Genomic DNA, 20,191 nt, shown 5'->3' with positions numbered 1-20,191 from the left:
TGGGCAAACCAACCAACTGAAATCACGTACTTTGCAAATGGACATACTAAACATATTTTTAAAGTTCAACATTATTAGCCTATTCCTGTCTTTTATTCTTACTACATCACACTTTTTTCTTAATTTTATTTAAACTCCTTAAAAACAAAGACTATATATTTTATTTACTTCCTAAAGTTTCTGAAATTCTTATCCATCGCTGTGCTGAACATAGGAATGGAGGTCAAAATATGAATGTAGGCTATTATACATAAACTGTATATATGTACAGTCATTTAAATTTCTCATTTCCCATATATGCCTTCTGAAATGTTTGACTTTAAAGGATATTTTCACAAGGAATTGTTAAAGTGTTCCCTGGGAATCAGATTTAATTTCTTCTCTTTTTCCTACTTCTTTAATACATTACTTTTTAAAACCAAAGATACCTAATGTAGAATTAGCTTTTTTCTCTCATTAAAAAATATCCTCTCGTATTATCTTATCACTGATTTTTAACTATTGAGCATGCAAAATTGGCTTTTACTTTTCAAAAGTATGAATTCATTTAAAGGTAGAAGTCTAATATGAGACCCCTTGTAACACATCTATTAGTCCTACATTCCAAGTGTCACATAAAGAAATTCTTATTTCTAAGAATTTCTAAGCCACAGTGGCACACTTTTCTCTATATTCACTTACCCAAAATGGTAAGTGATGGTATTTTTGCAATCAAGGTGTGTAACACAGTAGATTAAGTATTAAAGCACTAATGGTGCTCTCACCCTAAATTCCAGTCACCTGGAATTAACACCAGTTGATTCACAAGAACACCAGTTAATTGAGTGTTGTGACTTGTTTAAGCATTTATCAATAGGATATATATATTTCTAAAGAGATTCAGGAGCATCCAGAATTTACAAAGTATAATGTAAGTGTCCCAAACGTTAACATTAAAAGACATCTGAATAGATACATTTATCTAAAGTAAAAATACATTGAGTACTGGAATACTGAATCTCCATATTAGCAATGAAAAACAGTGTAATGGTTTTCCTTTGATATTTTAATCATTTTGAAATAATCCTGATTTAAAAATTTGTTATTTGAAAGTTTTGTCATTCTTTAAATGTTCTGTTCTGTAATGCGAGATTTCCAGTTTAATCTAACACTGTGTATTGTTTTAAAACTAAAGTGAATAACATATTCACTATTGTGCAAAATAGTTTTTATGAAATGTGTATTAGGTCATTTGAATCAAAAGAAAAATGGAATAATACTTTCATGAAAAACAAGACAGGAACAGTTAGTGAACTATTTACCTCCTTCTTTTTCCTGAGAAGAAAAATGACTGTAAGGTAAGTATAGTAATTACCAAAAGAAATTAATTTTCAATTACTAATAAAATGATTTAACTTTATAGTAACAGGGAACAGAAGGGGAAAATATCTTTCACATGAACACTAAAATTACTTTTTTTGAATATATTGGTATATGTTGAAATATATGTTGAAAAGGCATAAAATGGGGATTCTCTTGGCACAAGTAAACAAAAGTATCTCTAAAATGGAATGGTTGGTATAAACAGATTACACAATAATTGGGATATTAACTATTTTGGGATTTAAGGTGTGAACTAACCTAACTGCTATGTCCAAGAGTTAAGCTGCTTCTTAAAAGAATAAGAGAAAAGAAAGACCTTACATAGTCTGCAATTATACATACCACATACTTTCAAAAAGGGGGGGAAAAAAGACCTGCATGGTCTCAAAAGATTATGTTTTATTGTTCAAATAAAAGTGCACTGCATTACATCTGAAATATAAAAAATGTATTTGAAAAATTTTCCTACTACAGACTTCTAAAACCATGGTATTGTATTTAACAAGCCTGATCCCCAAAACTAAATAAGGAACATTCCAATCAATCAGTACTCCCCTGTCCTGTAAAGTAAAAAATAAAGTAAAAAATATACATACAGGGTTTTTTTTTCCTTTTCTTTTTTAGTAAGACACCCTATCTTAAGAAATTCACTTTTGTGAGTCAACACAAGTCATGTGTTTTGATAAATACTGGCTAGTATCTGTTATCTAGCAAGATTGTTTTAATTAGAAAATAAACTCTAGTAAACAAAGAAATTAAGCAAAAAATTATAGGATGGTGGCAAAAGTCATACATAAAATACTCTTAAATAGCATTATACCCCTTTCTTAGTAAAGTGCAATCATTTTATGTCATAAGTGTATTTATTTGTAGGATATCATTTAGCTGTTCCTTTAAATTTGGTCATATCAATCAAGGACAGGTAGGAAAACAAATTTATATATTTTAAGACTACCTCCTAAAATAAAAGATATAAATGTGTTGTTTACAAACTTCTGGATATGTTTGAGAAATCCTCTTTTTACTCTTTACTCAGGCTAACAGAGTAAAGAAATCATTTCATTTACTTGAACAGCCAAGGAACCATATTAATATTGTCAATTGTGGGTGATCTATCTGAATTTTAGTTAATGTTTATGTTTCAACAGTGAGGAATTTAGGTCTAATTTTTTTTAAAAAAAGACAGATTGATATATACATTACTTCACTTTTATGCTTACTTTCTTTTACATTTCAACCATATAATTTATTTTTCCACATGAGACGGTAGGACACATATTCTTCTTGGATATGTTACTGTTTATTGTTTCAAGTGAACTGAATAGATAAATTCCACTGAGTAGTTTAGTGTGGCCCTGTGTCTTATATAAACAGGTTAAATGGAGACTTTATTTTGTAACCTGTGTATTCCTGTCTACCATAAATTGTCTTAATGAAAAATGCAAAATGTATTTTATTACTTGCCCCAAGTTAGCTGTTGATCCCTTTCACTTTTAATATACAAGTGTAGAGATTACGAAGCCTTTAAAATTGAAAAAAAAAACCAAAAAAACCAAAAATCCAAACACCTTCCACTAAATTACTGAAAATTGGAATTTTTATGTTGACTCCTGATGACTAGAAAGCCAATGTTAAGAATCAATATTATCCAATATAAAATAGTACATTGAATTGTTTAATAATAAACAGTATATTAAGAGCTTATATATGCTGACTGGGAACCAGTGGTGGCTTTTTAAATTCTCAAAAAGACTGTATGTTTTATGGTTAGAAGAAACGACACATGATGATGAAGATTCTCCATCTCTCTGTAGCAGCCATTGGAGTAAAAATCTTTACAGAATTATTTCACTATCAGCAAGAAAATTTTACCGGTATTAGTGGTAAGGGTGAGGAGAGAAAAAAGAATGAAGAGAGAAGTGTGTATTAGTTTTAAAAGTGTGACAAGGTAATAAAGAGACATGAAAAAGTGATAAATTTCTTATTCTATATGTGCCTTGCTGCAAACAAACTCAAAAGAGAGAAGCATGGGTATTTTAAAAGCCAACGTCGGGAAGCATTCACTGATAATGCCCATTGTTTTACTTTATACTTAAATTACACAAGCAAAAAAGTTGTACTTATTAATAGTTTAATGTATGAAGGAAACATCCAGATTTCTGAATATGAAGGTACATATCTCACATTAATTTAAGTCTACATAAAGTAGAGCCTCTATACTGACATATTGAAATTTACTTTCTGCTTAGCCTTTTCTGTTATGTAAACAATTGTACATTTATTTGCCATTCTAAAACTTCAGGATCAAGTTTACATAATTTTGCTAAATTTCCGTGTTTGCTCAGAAGCAGTTTACAGTACTAAAACCAACCAGCCAAAGAACAGCTTCAACAGAAAGTTATGTCCAAAGGGGAAGAGGGAAAGAAAAAAAGAAAAATGATAAGAAAAATGCTAACTAAGGTAAAACAGATGATGATGGGGAATGGGCAGTCACAAATGTTCACAGAAAATAGGTCAGTTAGTAAGTTCTTCTGCAAAAAGCCTACACACTTCAGTCAAGCACATCAGTAGAATGATTTGGGAGCATAAATTTTTTTTCGGCCACTTGTGATTTCCTCTGAATGAAAAGGAATCTGCAGGCTAACAAGCTGATCCTCATCAGCCAAGCTGGTTCATATGCACACTGTTCATGTGAGGTGCCCAGGGTCCAGTCCACACCTATGAATATAGAGCACACATTTTATTAAATATGTATTGAACATATATTTGATTAAAACAAAACTCTTAAACACTAAGGAAGTGCTCCTAATATTTATGAACTAAAATAGCTAAGTCTCAATCAGTTTGCAACATGCTGGGAAACAATGAAGAAAAGCAGTGATAAACCACTTTTATCTGTTGTTTTCCTGCCTCTCCTCTTATTCCTCAAACAGGATCTGAATTATCATCGTTTTTTAAAAACCATTATCTGAGTACGTACAGGTTGATGATTGTGGAAGGAAAATGAATCAGGTATTAAACATATACCATAGGGCTTCCCTGGTGGCGCAGTGGTTGAGAATCTGCCTGCCAATGCAGCGGACACAGGTTCGAGCCCTGGTCTGGGAAGATCCCACATGCCACGGAACAGCTGGGCCCGTGAGCCACAATTACTGAGCCTGCGCGTCTGGAGCCTGTGCTCCGCAACAAGAGAGGCAGGCCCGCGCACCGCGATGAAGAGTGGCCCCCGCTTGCCACAACTAGAGAAAGCCTTTGCACAGAAACGAAGACCCAACACAGCCATTAATTAATTAATTAATTAATTAAAAAAAAAACTAGCTGTTTATAAAAAAAAAAAAACATATACCATAATAAGCTAAAATATACAACCATTTCTGTGCATTTTCACAGTTATATACTGTTTTGACATTTATAATACTTTTAATAAATAACCTCTAGATGGCCCTTTTCACACCACTAGTAAATTTTGATACAGAAAATTACATTACAACACTTTGCAACTTAAAATCTTTTACTTGCCACCCGCTACCCAATAGAATATATTATATTATGCCTTTCATAATTTTAGCCCCATACCACTACCTTTAGTACCATTTTCCATATCACTCTGCTGTATTTCAGCTATATTAAACTTCCCTCAATTTCCTCAACTGCCCATATTCACCATACTCTCTCACAACAATGATTTATCTTTATCCCATTTGTCTTGGCAGCTCATAAACACTAAATAAAAGTTCACTGAATGATCAGCCTTACCGTTTGAGGGCCATTATTTTCTGTGGAGCTTGAAACCATCTTTATCAGGGAATTCCAAGAGGGGTCCGCAGCATGAGGGCCATTAAATATGGGTCCTCCAGCACCATCAGGAATAGGTGCTACTGGAGGAATCATTGCATTCCCATACACAGAAAAAGGCATACCCTTAAAAGAGGAGAAAACAAAGATTATGGACATTCAAGTCACTGGTTACTTTTCCCAGTATAATCAATAGCCTTAAAACTGATATTTGAAACTTCACCTCATTTTGGAAAAGTGTAAGTTATCTAGGTGATGTAAAAATTATTTTCCATAATATGATTTCTTCTAGCACTAAATAGAAGATACTATAAGCCTAGTATATAAAGTATTTTGTCAAAAAACATTTCTCTGGGGGCTTCCCTGGTGGCTCGGTGGTTAAGAATCTGCCTGCTAATGCAGGGGACATGGGTTCGAGCCCTGCTCCGGGAAGATCCCACATGCTGCAGAACAACTAAGCCCGTGTGCCACGAGGACTGAAGCCCACGTCCCGTAGAGCCCGTGCTCTGCAACAAGAGAAGCCACCGCAATGAGAAGCCTGCGCACCACCACAAAGAGTAGCCCCTGCTCACTGCAACTAGAGAAAGCCCGCAGGCAGCAACGAAGACCCAATGCAGCCATAAATAAATAAATTAATTAAAAAAAAAAACAAAAAACATTTCTCTGAACAACTGGGACAAAATCAGAATTTATAAATGTTTATATTTTAGCCAGATTTTGACCTATAATTCCAAGCCAAAGCTCCAGCATCATTTCAGAAACGCTTATACACTGGTAAGTGAAATAAGGCTAATAATCAGAAAATCATTTCGAAATAATGAAAATGCTTTTAAATCACCATTACCCCAACTTTAGGAAAGTCCATGTATCCTGCAGGAACATGCTGATGGAATGTACCAGAAGGAGTTACAATTCCTGTACTCTCTCGCTCCATTGCTTGATGCTGTGAAAACACTCCTGGATCAGACATTGGCCTGTGCATCATAGGATTTCCCATCCCAGGGTTACACCAGTCTACTTTGTCTGAGGGAAAATGAAGAGGCAGAAAAAAATAATTGGTGATATTCAAAATCAGAAAACAGCAAAAAAAATTTATATATTTTGAATATTTTCCACATTGAACTGTGAATTCCTTCAGAATAATTACCTACTTTTATATATTTACCACAGTATTTCCATGTTTGTAGGTAGTGACATAATAGCCTAACAAAGTAACATAAACACTTTGTGTTACAAAACAAAAAAAGCCAAGATAAAAGCTTAAGAGACCCAAAAGAAATATTAATATTTCCTTAATATGAAGAAAATAATATGCTTGCATTAAACTATCTTCAGAAAGCAATGATAAATTCAGTAAGAGCTCACATGGGAACAAAAAAATGTTTCAAACTCTTAAATAAATTGATTAGTCAAAACAAAAAGATACGAATACAGATTTTTTAAGAATGCCTATGATAATTAAATACTGCTTACAATATTTTAGTTAAATGCATAAACTTACTTTCCAGTAAGCAGAATAGCATATCATACCTTGATTGCCACCAATCCCTTCAAAGGACCAGATGCCACTATGCCCTACTGATGTGGACAAATTACTCCCAATAACAGATGGAGCTGAAGTTCCAGTTTGCCTGATACGTGCAGAACGTTCCGTCCCAATAGGGACTGGAACTTTTCTATCCTGAGAGACGTTGCTGGGCTTTTCTGACCCTAAAGGTACTGATGATGGGGCAGGAGAAGGTGCACGAACTCCGGAGGATACCGACTGTGCAGGAGAATCTAGAGAAAAGATATTTTCAAATAATATACATGTCAACTATACAGCCTGTACTTTTGTAAAACAAAATCTTAAATTCTAAAGACACCTTAAATATGCATTCTTTGAAGAAAAAATGAAATTTGAGTATAATGCTTAGATAATAAATTATGTATATTAAAATTTGGTTAAAGTTCTATGACTTCGCAGTTTTTAATTTGGCTCACAATTTTCCCATTTAGTTTCATGATAGTAGAATGGGAAGATGTGAATGCTGCAACTACACACTAATTAATATTTAAATAAATTTACCCTTGACAGTGAGTAAAATATAACACCAGAGCAATGAGAAGACAATGTTTAAATTAAAAAAACAAACAACAATGACAACAACAAAATGGAGGTGGGGAAAACCACTGCCTGTATTGGCAATTCTCAAACTATTTTCCTTGGGAACTTTTGTCCCTTGGTATGTTATGATGAAAAAACAAAGATATTCAGGTATCTAACAAATTTGGAAGATCAAGCTTAAGAAAAAAATAAGTTTCTTTAAATCAGGACTTCAAAGAACTTTAACATGCTGATAAAATACCAACAGAAGGCTATGCTTCATAACCCAACTGTTTCATTGTATCTTGTGGGTATTCCACAGAACACTTTTAGAAATGACGGTTTAAGCTCTACTTATCAAAACACGGCTAGTTCTTAATATAGGCAATTTGGGAGCATTCATTAGTGATTTAATCTCTTTACACACTACAGAGAAGAAGGATAAACAAAAAAAAACAAACCTGTATTTCTTTTTTTTTTTTTAAAGATTTATTTATTGATTGATTGATTGTTATGTTGGGTCTTCATTTCTGTGCTAGGGCTTTCTCTAGTTGCGGCAAGCGGGGGCCACTCTTCATCGCGGTGCGCAGGCCTCTCACTATCGTGGCCTCTCTTGTTGCAGAGCACAGGCTCCAGACGCACAGGCTCAGTAGTTGTGGCTCACGGGCCTAGTTGCTCCGTGGCATGTGGGATCTTCCCAGACCAGGGCTCGAACCCGTGTCCCCTGCATTAGCAGGCAGATTCGCAACCGCTGCGCCACCAGGGAAGCCCCAAACCTGTATTTCTTATGAAAAGTTCAAATCTCAAGCACATTTAAATTTAAATAGAGTCTAAATTGTGGAGGAGCTTGAAGCTTAAAAGTCAAAACAGTTGGGCTTCCCTGGTTGCGCAGTGGTTAAGAATGCGCCTACCAGTGCAAGAGACACGGGTTCGAGCCCTGGTCCGGGAAGATCCCACATGCTGCAGAGCAACTAGCCCATGCGCCACAACTACTGAAGCCTGTGCTCTAGAGCTCACGAGCCACAAGTACTGAGCCCGTGTGCCACAACCACTGAAGCCCACGAGCCTAGAGCCTGTGCTCCGCAACAAGAGAAGCCACTGCAATGAGAAGCCTGTGCACTGCAACGAAGAGCAGCCCCCACTCGCCACAGCTAGAGAAAGCCTGTGTGCAGCAACGAAGACCCAATGTAGCCAAAAATGAATAAATTAATTTTTTAAAAAAAGTCAAAACAGTTACCTGCATAGATACAATTTATTCATAACTGTCTAACTCTATGCCCTAGTGATAGTCATTAAATATTTTTTCATTTATCTTTGCATTTAAGTTTTCTATATGTATGTGTGTGCGTGGGAATGTGTATGTGTGTGTGTGTGTGTGTGTGTGTGTATGTGTATGTGTATCTATCCAAAAGGACTCAGGTAGCTAATAAATTTACAAAATCAATCAATCTATCTATCTGTACACACAAACATAGTGCTTCTATATCCTGAGGTACTTTTCAGGGAACTTGGAAGACAAAGAAAATTCAATATTATTGGCCTGAACATGTTTTTTAGAAGACTTCTCACATATATTTTAGAATCATACAAAATTGGAAAGTACTGTGGAGATCAATTCCATCTTACGAGTACTTGCAGAGGTCTATTTTGGTTAAATTGATAGTACCGCCACTCAATGAGATGTAGTGACTATTAACTAAAAGGAATGAATGCTAAAGTACCTTATAAATTATAATTTATTGTATGGATACTGATTTCATTGGGGAACAAAAACATGAAACATGGACTTAACTGTAAAAGTAAACCAAGAAAACTACTACCTTCTAAAAATTAAAATATATTTCCTGTGGTCATGGATCCATTAGCATTACTTGACAGCATTACTTTTAACAAATGATAAGAAAATGGAAAAGCCACATGTGTCTTTAAAAAAATTATAAATACTTAAAAATTCATCTTACAGTGGTATAAGAAGGAATTCTAGGATGATGGAAGTAACAGTAGCACAGGTTTTGATTCTTCCCATTAAAAAAAGCCACTAAGTTAGCTAAGCCCAAAACCCATGGATAACATCTATAACAAAACAGACAAGATATCCAAATGAATCCAAAGATACAAGTGAATGGGGACAAATCACCAACAGCTGTAAGACTCGTGTAGTAGCAGCATCTGTGTGGAAGGAAGCAATTCTCTAGACCTGAGAACAGGAGAGCCACAAAACAGTCAAAGGTATTCAAAGGAAAGCAGGGCACGCCAATCTGAGAACAGCAGGTGAAAGTGGGAGAGTTCTGCCTATGCATGGGTGATTGTAAGGGATTCACAGTAAGGTCTGAAAAAGCTGGAGCAACTTGGGCCCTATGACTTTTAAAAAATATTTATTTATTTATTTATTTATTCAGCTGCGTTGGGTCTCAGTTGCGGCACGCAGGATCTTCGTTGCAGCATGTGGGATCTTTCATTGTGGTGCACGGGCTTCTCTCTAGTTGTGGCGTGTGGGCTCCAGAGCGCGCGAGCTCCAGGGCAGTGGTCCCCAACCTTTTTGACACCAGGGACCAGTTTTGTGGAAGACAATTTTTCCACAGGGTGGGGAATGTGTGGGGGGGTGGGGAAAGGTTCCCCAACCTTTTTGGCACCAGGGACCAGTTTTGTGGAAGACAGTTTTTCCACAGGGTGGGGAATGTGTGTGGGGGTGGGGAATGGTTCAGGTGGCAATGGGGGTGATGATTCAGGTGGTAATGTGAGCAATGCGGAGCGATGGGGAGCTGCAGATGAAGCTTTGCTCGCTCGCCCGCCACTCACCTCCTGCTGTGAGGCCCGGTTCCTAACAGGCTGCAGACCAGGGGCTGGGAACCCCTGCTCTAGAGCGTGCAGGCTTAGTTGTCCCACAGCATGTGGAATCTTAGTTCCCCGAGCAGGGATCGAACCCACGTCCCCTGCATTGGAAGGCAGATTCTTAACCACTGGACCATCAAGAAAGTCCCTGCTATGACCTCTTAAAGGTACCTGCTGATAAAGTCCTATACTGACAAGAAACTTCTGGCAACAGATTCTAAACTGAACAGGAAAGCGACAACAAAAGCAAAGTGAAGAGAATATCCAGTCAAGAGTAGGGCAGAGGTGGAAGTAGGTGGGTAGGTTGGATGGGTGGGTAGGGACAACAAAGCCAGGAGATTTAACAAAGTATAAGACCACATTTTTGCACACTTCCTTATAAGAGGAAATTCTAGAGTCTTTACGCCAGAGAAGATATCCTGATCCACTTATTCCTTCTAAATGTTCTGGAAAACTCACTTCATTAAAAAATGCAAAACAAAATAGAACTGCAGTCGAATTCCATGCAGAGCTATTATATGAACTAAAGGAGATATGGACCCATAATAACTTGTAGACCAGAGGTCCCCAACCCCTGGGCCGCAGACCGGTACTGGTCCGCGGCCTGTTAGGAACCGGGCCGCACAGCAGGAGGTGAGCGGCGGGCAAGCGAGCGAAGCTTCATCTGCCGCTCCCCAGGGCTCCCGTTACCCCCGTCCATAGAAAACTGTCTTCCACGAAACCAGTCCCTGCTGCCAAAAAAACCAGTCCCTGCTGCTGTCCTTGGGGGCCGCTGCTGTAGACAATAAAAGCATGCCAGAAAGAAAGCTATAGTCTAGTCTAATATTCTAAAGGCACATCAGAAAGAGACTATAATCTAAAATTCCAAAGTGAGCTTAAAGAAATAAAAGGAAAAGATTTGAAAGAACAGCATAATTCAGAATTAGTAAAACTAGAAACAAGATGACAAAACCCAGGAAAGCATTAGAAATGAAAGAATATTCCAGAAAAGACTAAATCAAACTGCAAGGGACACAAGAAGTTGTAAATATGATACACAGAGTTCTATTTTTTGTTTTTTTAAACTACATATTGAAAGGGCACAATTATATACCTGAGAAAAATCAACCCAGAAAACTAACACGAAGACATAGTCAAAGGTGACCGGGAGGAAGGAAGCAGAGATGGAAGGCAAGCAGGAAGGACTGATGGAAGGAGGATGAATGAATCCTACCTTCCCTCAGACTCATCTCTGGGACCCTGCCCTAACTTCTACGTTAGAGCTAATTTTTCACTCTTTTACTGTATCCTTCAAAAAACAAAAGCAAAGCAAAATAACAGAAACCCTCCACATTCTGTTTGTTTGTTTGTTTGTTTTATTTTTGGCTGCGTTGCGTCTTCATTGCTGCAAGCGGACTTTTTCTAGTTGCGGCGAGCAAGGGCTACCCTTTGTTGTGGTGCGCGGGCTTCCCATTGCAGTGGCTTCTCTTGCTGTGGAGCACAGGCTCTAGGCGTGTGGGCTTCAGTAGTTGTGGCTCGTGGGCTCTAGAGCACAGGCTCAGTAGTTGTGGTGCACAGGATTAGTTGCTCTGTGGCATGTGGGATCTTCCCCGACCAGGGATCGAACCTGTGTGCCCTGCATTGGCAGGTGGATTCTTAATCACTGTGCCACTAGGGAGGTCCCAAGAAACCCTCCATATTCTGTTTAAATGAGCAGAATAACTAGGCTTGCCTGCTAACCCACCTCATTTAAGAAATTTGCCCTGGGACTTCCTTTGGCAGTCTGTTTTAGAAAAAGAATGTGAAACTACAAATACAAAATCAGGTACAGGACCTTGGCAGGGCCCCTTGCAAATAAGATTATCCTGAAACTGAAGCTTCAGTAAATCCACCTCAGTTCTGAAATGACAACAGGGTCCTGAATTCAAATTGAAAGAGCAGTGTGACTTACAAATGGAAAAAGTGCTCCTGCAGGAAAATTACACTGTACTTTCATGCTTCAGTTCAGTGTTGATTAAACTCTAGTAGATCATGAGATGAATGTGGTTGGTCATGACTAACGTAAAAAACTTTTTTAAAGGTTAAAGAAAACAGAATAGAAAATACCAGCATGCAACATATATTGTAAGGATAAGTATTGTTTTGTAAATATATTTCAATCACACACAGGTACATGTGTACTGAGTCACGATGTAAAATTAGTTTTTTCCCTAAAAAACTGTAATGCTTTTTTTACTGCTTTTTGATCCGACAACAGCTTTGTAAGACTGAATGTCAAAATGGCCCACTGACTAAATTTGCCAAGGCCTGAAAATCACAGACCAGAGCCAGTAATCAGTGCTCAATGCATGGACTGGTTGAATGTTGGGAGGATAGACCTTAGCAGTTTGAGTGGGATAAGGGCCGAAGTGATCTCTGACCAGCCTGTATGCAGAAGGATCTCGGGCATCACCAATCTGCTGTTTGGGGGCCTCAAGGAAGGTTCTTTGCTTTCTTCCTTTTTTTTTTTTTTTGAAGGAAGGGACCCATGTCCCCCACATCCCAACTTAATTTGCCAGAGTCCTAATACCATGTCCTGATGTCCTAAAGAGGGGGAGGGAAAAGAGAAGTGGAATGTATGGAGAAGTGTTGATAAAACCTGTTCAAGTACAGAAACCAGATACATATATTGTGAAAAATAAGCCATGCTTCTGTGGTTAGTTCTACAACAGCACCCAGAATGGCAATTTTTAAGAAAAATATATATACTAGAAACAAAATTTTAAAAGACTACCATAAATAAACAAAAATATGAAATTACACTCATGTGAACAGATTACCTAAAGAAGAGTTAGAAGTCAGATGAAACAAACTAAATGGTCATTAAAAAGTATTAAGATTTACATTAGGTAAGGAAAATGCAAACTAGTTAAAAACTCAGTATTAAAGGTAAAAGTCTGAGAGTCTTGCCTGAATCATCCTAACAGTTGCAAAATGATGACTCAGATTATAATTCCTCTACATTTATGAGTTGTCATTATACTGTAAGGAGCAACATTCCCTCTTCTGCATTTTAAAATTTTATTTACAATCATTATGTACACATGGGTTCTTGTTTTATTCAATGAGCTGACATTATTCATTTTGATGGTCAAACTGTCCTCAATTTGGCTAGTGGGAGCCCCTTTCAATCCGCCTCCTGTGTCCTTCTGACATGTCCCAATCATCTGAGCACTGAATTACTTTCTGACACTATAAGACTTTTGCAGGCTCCCCTTATACTTTCCCTGCCCGAGCTCAGCTATTTCCCCAGGAAGACCTGGTTTCTTTTAGTGAACTAAAATATTTAACAGACAGATCTGGGCACTGAATATGCTTACTGCTACTGAAAATTCATTGCTTCTAGGCCCTTTCAGTAGGCAGTGCTGGGGGGGTGGGGGTGGGGAAATGGCAATTTTATATGATTCAATGCAACACATAACATCATTTTAAAATTATGAGTTCAGGGACTTCCCTGGTGGCACAGCGGTTAAGAATCCGCCTGCCAAAGCAGGGGACATGGGTTCAAGCCCTGGTCCGGGAAGATCCCACATGCCGCAGAGCTACTAAGCCCGTGCGCCACAACTACTGAGCCTGCACTCTAGAGCCCGTGCTCCGCAATACGAGAAGCCACCACAATGAGAAGCCCGTGCACCTCAACGAAACGTAGCCCCTACTCGCTGCAACTAGAGAAAGCCCGCTCGCAGCAAGACCCATCGCAGCCAAAAATAAATAAATAAATTTATTTTAAAAAATAATAATAAAAAAATAAAATAATGAGTTCGTATTGATCCTCTAATTCCAATCCAATTCCATAGGGTTCTTCCTTGCCTTACTCTACTCTACATTTCTCTCTTCTTACAGTGAGAATCCTGGATCACAACATCATCAATATTTTTACTTATTCATTTGCTCAACCTTACAATACACCCCATATAGCTTTAAAATTGTTTATCCATAACATTATAAAAAAACAAATGTCCTAAGTAGAATTGCAGATTTGTCTGAAGTTTATTTGTCTTTAGACTGAAGGGTATACAAAATACTACTGTCTTCAAGAGTTTTTTGGATTGTTTTTCTTTTAGTAGGTTTATGTTAATAATCTAAAATACAGATAGGTTTACTTGTTTCTATTTGCATTCAATTTTAGTGTTTTTCCCTTCATCAAGGTTGGTTTTGTTTTAAATTTATAAACATTAACATGGTTACAAAACTAAAACTATTATTTCTACTGAGGTAAGTGCTACTTCTTCCCCCCCCCCTTCCCTTATATTCTGCCTGAAAGTCTGATGAGGAATAAGAATTGTCTCAAAGCAACTCCCCACAGATTAATTATAAATTACAAAGGGAAAAATGACAACTTGACAGTGTAGAAATCTGTGAAACCAAGTGATCAAAGTTAACAGCACCAATAATAGCACAAACTGATATTTTATACCTTCTAATGTCAGTGAGAACAGTGCAATGTTGACTAATACTAATATTCGTGTCAAAAATATATAACTTAAACTTAATCATGAAGAAATATCAGAAAAACAAACTGAGGCATTTTACCAAACAACTGACCTATAATCTGAAAAAAAAAAAAAAAAGCTTTCTTTGAAAGATACAGAAAGGCTAAGGAAACAGTTCCAGATTGTCTGAGACTAAAAGACATGGGAATTAAATGCAATTTGTGATACTGATTTGAATCTTGAATGAGAGGAAGTAATAAAGGCATTATTGGGACAAGTGATGAAATGTGAATATGGACTATACATTAGATAATAGTAACGTATCAATGTAAAATTTGCTGAAATTGACAACTGCACTGTAGTTGTGGAAGAGGATGTTCTTGTTCTTCCAAAATATTATAATCTGGAGTATTTAGGGGAAATCAGCTTGATATGTGCAACTAACTCTAAAATGATTCAGGAAAATAAAAAACCCTACAATCCCCTACACATACTCGACACACACACATACACAGACACACACTCACTCACTCATACACACAGGGATACATGGTGGGGAAAGGGAGGAATGTGGCAACATGTTAATAACAATTAGTGAGTGGGGGTGGGGGGATATACACCGGTTCTTTGTGCTACTCTTTAAAGACCCTAGAGATATAATCAAATGCAACATGTTTACCTTGACTGGTTCACGGTTCAAAAGGGGAAAAAAAATCTCTAATGTATTTCCTAAAGTAATAAACATTAATATCAGTAAGTATGTTTTATTTTATTTTAAAACATTCTCTGCTTCTGAGAATCCATTCTATTTTAAAGATTAACTACCAAAAAATTTCAGGTAACACATTTCAATAGCAATGATGTTACAATTTTAACATCTTTTCTCCCAATTCCTATTTTTTTATGAACATGAAAATCAAAGACTATCCTTATTTTTATATATAAATAGGTGAATATGAATCACCCATATGTAGATATTTTAAGGAAGATGTTTTTATTCCTATAACAGTTTAGTTTCAGCTCAACATACTCAGAAGACACTGATCCAGATCTGTTATATACTTAGGAATAAAAACTAATTTTAAGAGGAGTCAAAGAAAAAACTAAGCAGGTAAAATCATTCAAAAATTATGTTTCAGACTTTTTAATCACTGGCTATTTATAAAAACGTTCGCTCTTTTGTCACCATTCCATTAGTACATTTCTGAAACTATTAGAAAACAGGACTAACACTTACTGTTCATTATCATCAAAAAGAAGAAAGACCAACAGTAATAGTAGATAATAGTAGTAATAGTAGATAATAGTAGACTAATAGTAATAGTAGATTATCCCGTTTACTCCATAAACTAATCCAGTGTGGTAGATATTAACAGATCAGAAAATTGAGGTTCACTGAAATGACTTGTCTAAGCTCACCTAACTGTTTATAATAGGATTTTGCTGACAAAGGCAATCTGGGGGGAAAATTACCTTGAAAAGTATCTAAACGTCAGTAAATTAACTGTTGTTACTGTTATTATTATTATCATTTAACATATGGTTATTAGCTACACTACAAACAGAGTTCGTTGGTAATCCTCAATATTTTACTTTTCTGGGTTTCTTTTTTCTTAATTGTTGTAACTTGCCCTAAAATCTCTTCAAATTCACCTCCCTAAAGGGAGAGAATCCTGAATTAGGATAAAGTACCAATTTTTTCTTTTTTTTGCTGCACCACGTGGCGCGGCTTGTGGGATCTCAGTTCCCTGACGAGGAATAGAACCCGTGCCCCTGGCAATGGAAGCTCGGAGTCCTAACCACTGGACCGCCAGGGAATTCCCCCCCTTTTTTGGGGCCAACTTTTAAAATAAATGTATTTATTTATTTTTGGCTGTGTTGGGTCTTCGTTGCTGTGCGCAGGCTTTCTCTATTTCTCTAGCTGCAGCAAGCGGGGGCTACTCTTGGTTGCAGTGTGCAGGCTTCTCATTGCGTTGGCTTCTCTTGTTGCAGAGCATGGGCTCTAGGCACGCGGACTTCAGTAGTTGTGGCTCACGGGCTCTAGAGCACAGGCTCAGTAGTTGTGGTGCACAGGCTTAGTTGCTCCGCGGCATGTGGGATCTTCCCGGACCAGGGCTCGAACCCGTGTCCCCTGCATTGGCAGGCGGATTCTTAACCACTGGCCACCAGGAAAGCCCAGACCAATTTTTAATACAGAGTGAATTACCTTCCATTCAATATATACCTATCAATCTTCCTTATAATAAACTAAATAAATAAAACAAATATCCATATTCCTCTAGTACACAGAAATTTATATTGCACTGAATACAGCTTTAAATAACTGAGGCTATAACCTTTCCTTATAAGCCAGATAGTTAAGACTAAAATGTCATAATCAGTTATTCCTTAGAGTTCTATTTAGTTTCAGTGTTCTGTTAATAGCTTATGTTTAGATAAGCCAGGCTAAGTAGCTATGTTATACTATATTCACTTTATCTCAGTTATGATTCGTAAGAAATTTTCTAAAGCTTTTTCAAAGATGGGTAAAGTATCCTCAATGAGAACTGCTGTAAACTTTTTTTCTTCTTACATTCGTACTTTATTTTCATACTTACCACTTTGTTTCTGGCATGTTTTTATCACAGTCACTTTGAATTCTTTCTTAAACCACTTCTTTTCACTTAGGGACACCTGTACAAGGATAATTAATATTCCAAGTGACAGTCCTTGTTATTTGACAAACACAAGAAAAACTATAAATATGTAAATTCACTATATGCTACACCTTACTTCATGCTTTCACTGGCAATGTACTTTCATATGCATCTCTCAAATACTAATTTTTTTTACTCTTTCATTCAGTTAACAAGTCTCTATTAACTGGGCTCTAACATTGTTAGAAGAAATTTAGTAGTTTAAAAAAAAATGGATTCTTATTAAAATTTCCTCCAGGTGAAAGCAATTTGATGCCTTTTTCCTCGCTAAATAAATAAATAACCACAAATAATAGCCTCACTATGGAATTCTCTTAATGTGAGTTGAATTCCCTATTGATGAATGATCTTCCTTGGTTTGAAAAATCTGATCAATGCTTCAAAGTCTGACTACAGTTAAAAACACACATCTGGTAATGTGAAATCAGTTGTATTATTTATGTAATAGATGAGATTTAAAGGTAGACCAAAAGCACATGATATTTATACTACTTTTAAGGCTACAAACCTTTCTTCTTGGGAGCTATATTCTCAAACCTGAAAGTAAATGTAAATCAATAGATGATACAACAAGATTTTTTATTCTCAAAAAATGATCCCTCTTAGAAATTAACTTCAATATAATATGCTAGGTTTGATAGAGCCGAAGTTGATTCTAATACTTTAAAAACCTGGAAATTCTATTTAAATTCCTCCTGATTTCAGATTGCCATGAATACAAATTACATTTTTATAGAATTTAAATTATTAAGAGATTTAAAACTTAAAAATTCCAAACTTTGAAAAACTTAAAACCTTTTGTTTTTTAAGGGAACATACAGACAAACTCTTCCTCTGGAACTACAGTGTATATTACTCACCATTTGATGCTGATGAACACGGAGTCAACAAACTAAGCGGGGAAATATGTTGTCTGTTAAAGTTAGCAGCTGTGGGTGCTCCTCCAAGGGGTGGCCCAGGTCCATACATTTGACCTCCTGAAAGGTTTGAGGCAAAGTTTCCCAAATGTGTAGAAGAAGGTGTTACAGAACCATATGGTGAGTCCATATTGACAATACCTATAATGTAGAAGATAATCATAATTTATAATAGTTACCCCTAGGAGATATAATTAGAAAAACCTAAAATTCCAAGAGGTCCCTAATATATCCAAAAATATTTTAGATTATTAAAAAAATTTCTCCTTGCTTACTTCTTCCAGTCATTCCACTCATTATTTCCCCCTTTATTTTATAAAGATAGCTATAAAAAAGAAATTACCAAGGAAAACATTTTACATTTACTTTTAATTTTGACATTTTATTACTTATTATAGAATACATATAGATTTAATATTAACACTAGAATTTAAATAGGTTTGGTGGCCAAGGAGTTGTATAAAATTTTACCTTTAAAAAACGTATGGGGAAGGGAGGGATGAGTAGGCAAACCACAAAGGATTTTTAAGGCACTGAAAATACTCTGGATGATAGTATAATGGTTACTATACCAGACTTTCGTTCAAACCCACAGAATGTACAGCACCAAGAATGAACCCTCATGTAAACTACAGACGTTGATAAGGATGTGTGACTGTAGGTTCATCAACGGTAACAAAAATACCATTCTGGAGTGGGATGTTGGTAATAAAGGAGGCTATGCCTGTGTGAAGGCAGGGGGTATATGGAAAACCCCTGTACTTTTCTCTCAATTTTGCTGTGAACTTGAGAGTGCTACTAAAATAAAAAAACAAAAACAAAACCAAAAACACCCCACAAAACTAAAAACAAACCAGAAAAAAACTATAGGAGAAAAAAAAAGATTGTAGCTATACTTTATAATAGAGAGATCTGACAATCAGCATCTTAACTAAGTGGCCATGCTTTCCATAGATAAGAGAAGAACAATCTGTCATTGAGTGCCTCCTGATACAATACAGTGTGAGATTCAAACATTACCTATCTGATGTTCCTGCTAGAAATGTTTAACCAGAATGGAACCACAGATTGAGAAAACGGGTGAATCTGAAATGCAGGATATTCTTCAGTACAACTGGACTCTTCAAAGGATTCAATGTCAAGAAGAACAAAAGAAGGTGGTGAGATGTTTTAGACTGTGGGAGATCAAAGAGACATAATAGCCAAAAGCAATGTGTGAATCTTGATTGGTTGGATCAAAAGGAGAGAAAAAAGAAACATACAGGCATAAAGGGTATATTTGGGATGATGGTACTACGAATGGGTGCTATTACTGAATTAATGTTAATTTCTAGGGTGTAGCAATAGTGGTATAGCTGTAAAGGCAAACATGCCTATGTTGACCTGAATCTAATACTTCCCTCTGATAGACTCTTAAGTTAAACTTCATTGCTAATTTTGGCTCTAACCAACTGCACACCCCAAAACCTTACCTCCCGACGGAGCACGTCTTTTTCTATACTTTTCCACAAAACAAGAATTTACTTCTTTTTTCTCTAAATCTTAATTTTAGTCTTTCTTAACACATTACCTAGATTTCACATTTTTTGAAAAGTGAAGTATTTTCACTAAATTCCAACTTTACAAAAATGAAATATAAAAGCATTTCCAATTACTCCCCAAAATATACAAACAGCTCATGCAGCTCAATATCAAAAAAAACAAACAACCCAATCAAAAAATGGGCAGAAGATCTAAATAGACATTTCTTCAAAGAAGACATACAGATGGCTAAAATCACATGAAAAAATGCTCAACATCACTAATTATCAGAGAAATGCAAATCAAAACTACAATGTGGTATCACCTCATACCGGTCAGAATGGTCATCATCAAAAAATCTACAAACAATAAATGCTGGAGAGGGTGTGGAGAAAAGGGAACCGGCCTACACTATTGGTGGGAATGTAAATTGGTACAGCCACTATGGAGAACAGTACGGAGGTTCCTTAAAAAACTAAAAGCAGAGCTACCATATGATCCAGCAATCCCACTCCTGGGCATATATCCAGA

General features: G+C 36.4%; 1 protein-coding gene across 1 annotated transcript; it reads right to left on the bottom strand.

Moving 5' to 3' along the window:
- Positions 1 to 1,211: 1,211 nt before the first annotated feature.
- LOC118896106 (ankyrin repeat domain-containing protein 17-like) lies at positions 1,212 to 18,506 on the bottom strand. The gene is made up of 5 exons (XM_036853880.1): positions 18,083 to 18,506; positions 6,688 to 6,936; positions 6,002 to 6,180; positions 5,119 to 5,283; positions 1,212 to 4,080 (listed from the first exon to the last, which is right to left on the bottom strand). Exons 1-5 carry the CDS (start codon positions 18,300 to 18,302, stop codon positions 4,021 to 4,023), a joined length of 873 nt encoding a protein of 290 aa, XP_036709775.1. The 5' UTR covers positions 18,303 to 18,506; the 3' UTR covers positions 1,212 to 4,020.
- Positions 18,507 to 20,191: the final 1,685 nt, after the last annotated feature.

Source organism: Balaenoptera musculus, chromosome 5 (assembly GCF_009873245.2).
Source record: "Balaenoptera musculus isolate JJ_BM4_2016_0621 chromosome 5, mBalMus1.pri.v3, whole genome shotgun sequence".
NCBI lineage: Eukaryota > Metazoa > Chordata > Mammalia > Artiodactyla > Balaenopteridae > Balaenoptera > Balaenoptera musculus.
This window is presented reverse-complemented; position numbering and strand designations above follow the sequence as displayed.

Bases quoted from the DNA above. Each gene is read 5' to 3' on its own strand.
- LOC118896106 (XM_036853880.1), bottom strand. From the start codon at position 18,302: ATGATTATCTTCTACATTATAGGTATTGTCAATATGGACTCACCATAT. The intron at 5,284-6,001 runs GTAATGGTGATT...TCCTCTTTTAAG, and splicing joins TGGACTTTCCTAAAGTTGGG to GGTATGCCTTTTTCTGTGTA. The intron at 4,081-5,118 runs GTAAGGCTGATC...CTATATTCATAG, and splicing joins AAAATAATGGCCCTCAAACG to GTGTGGACTGGACCCTGGGC.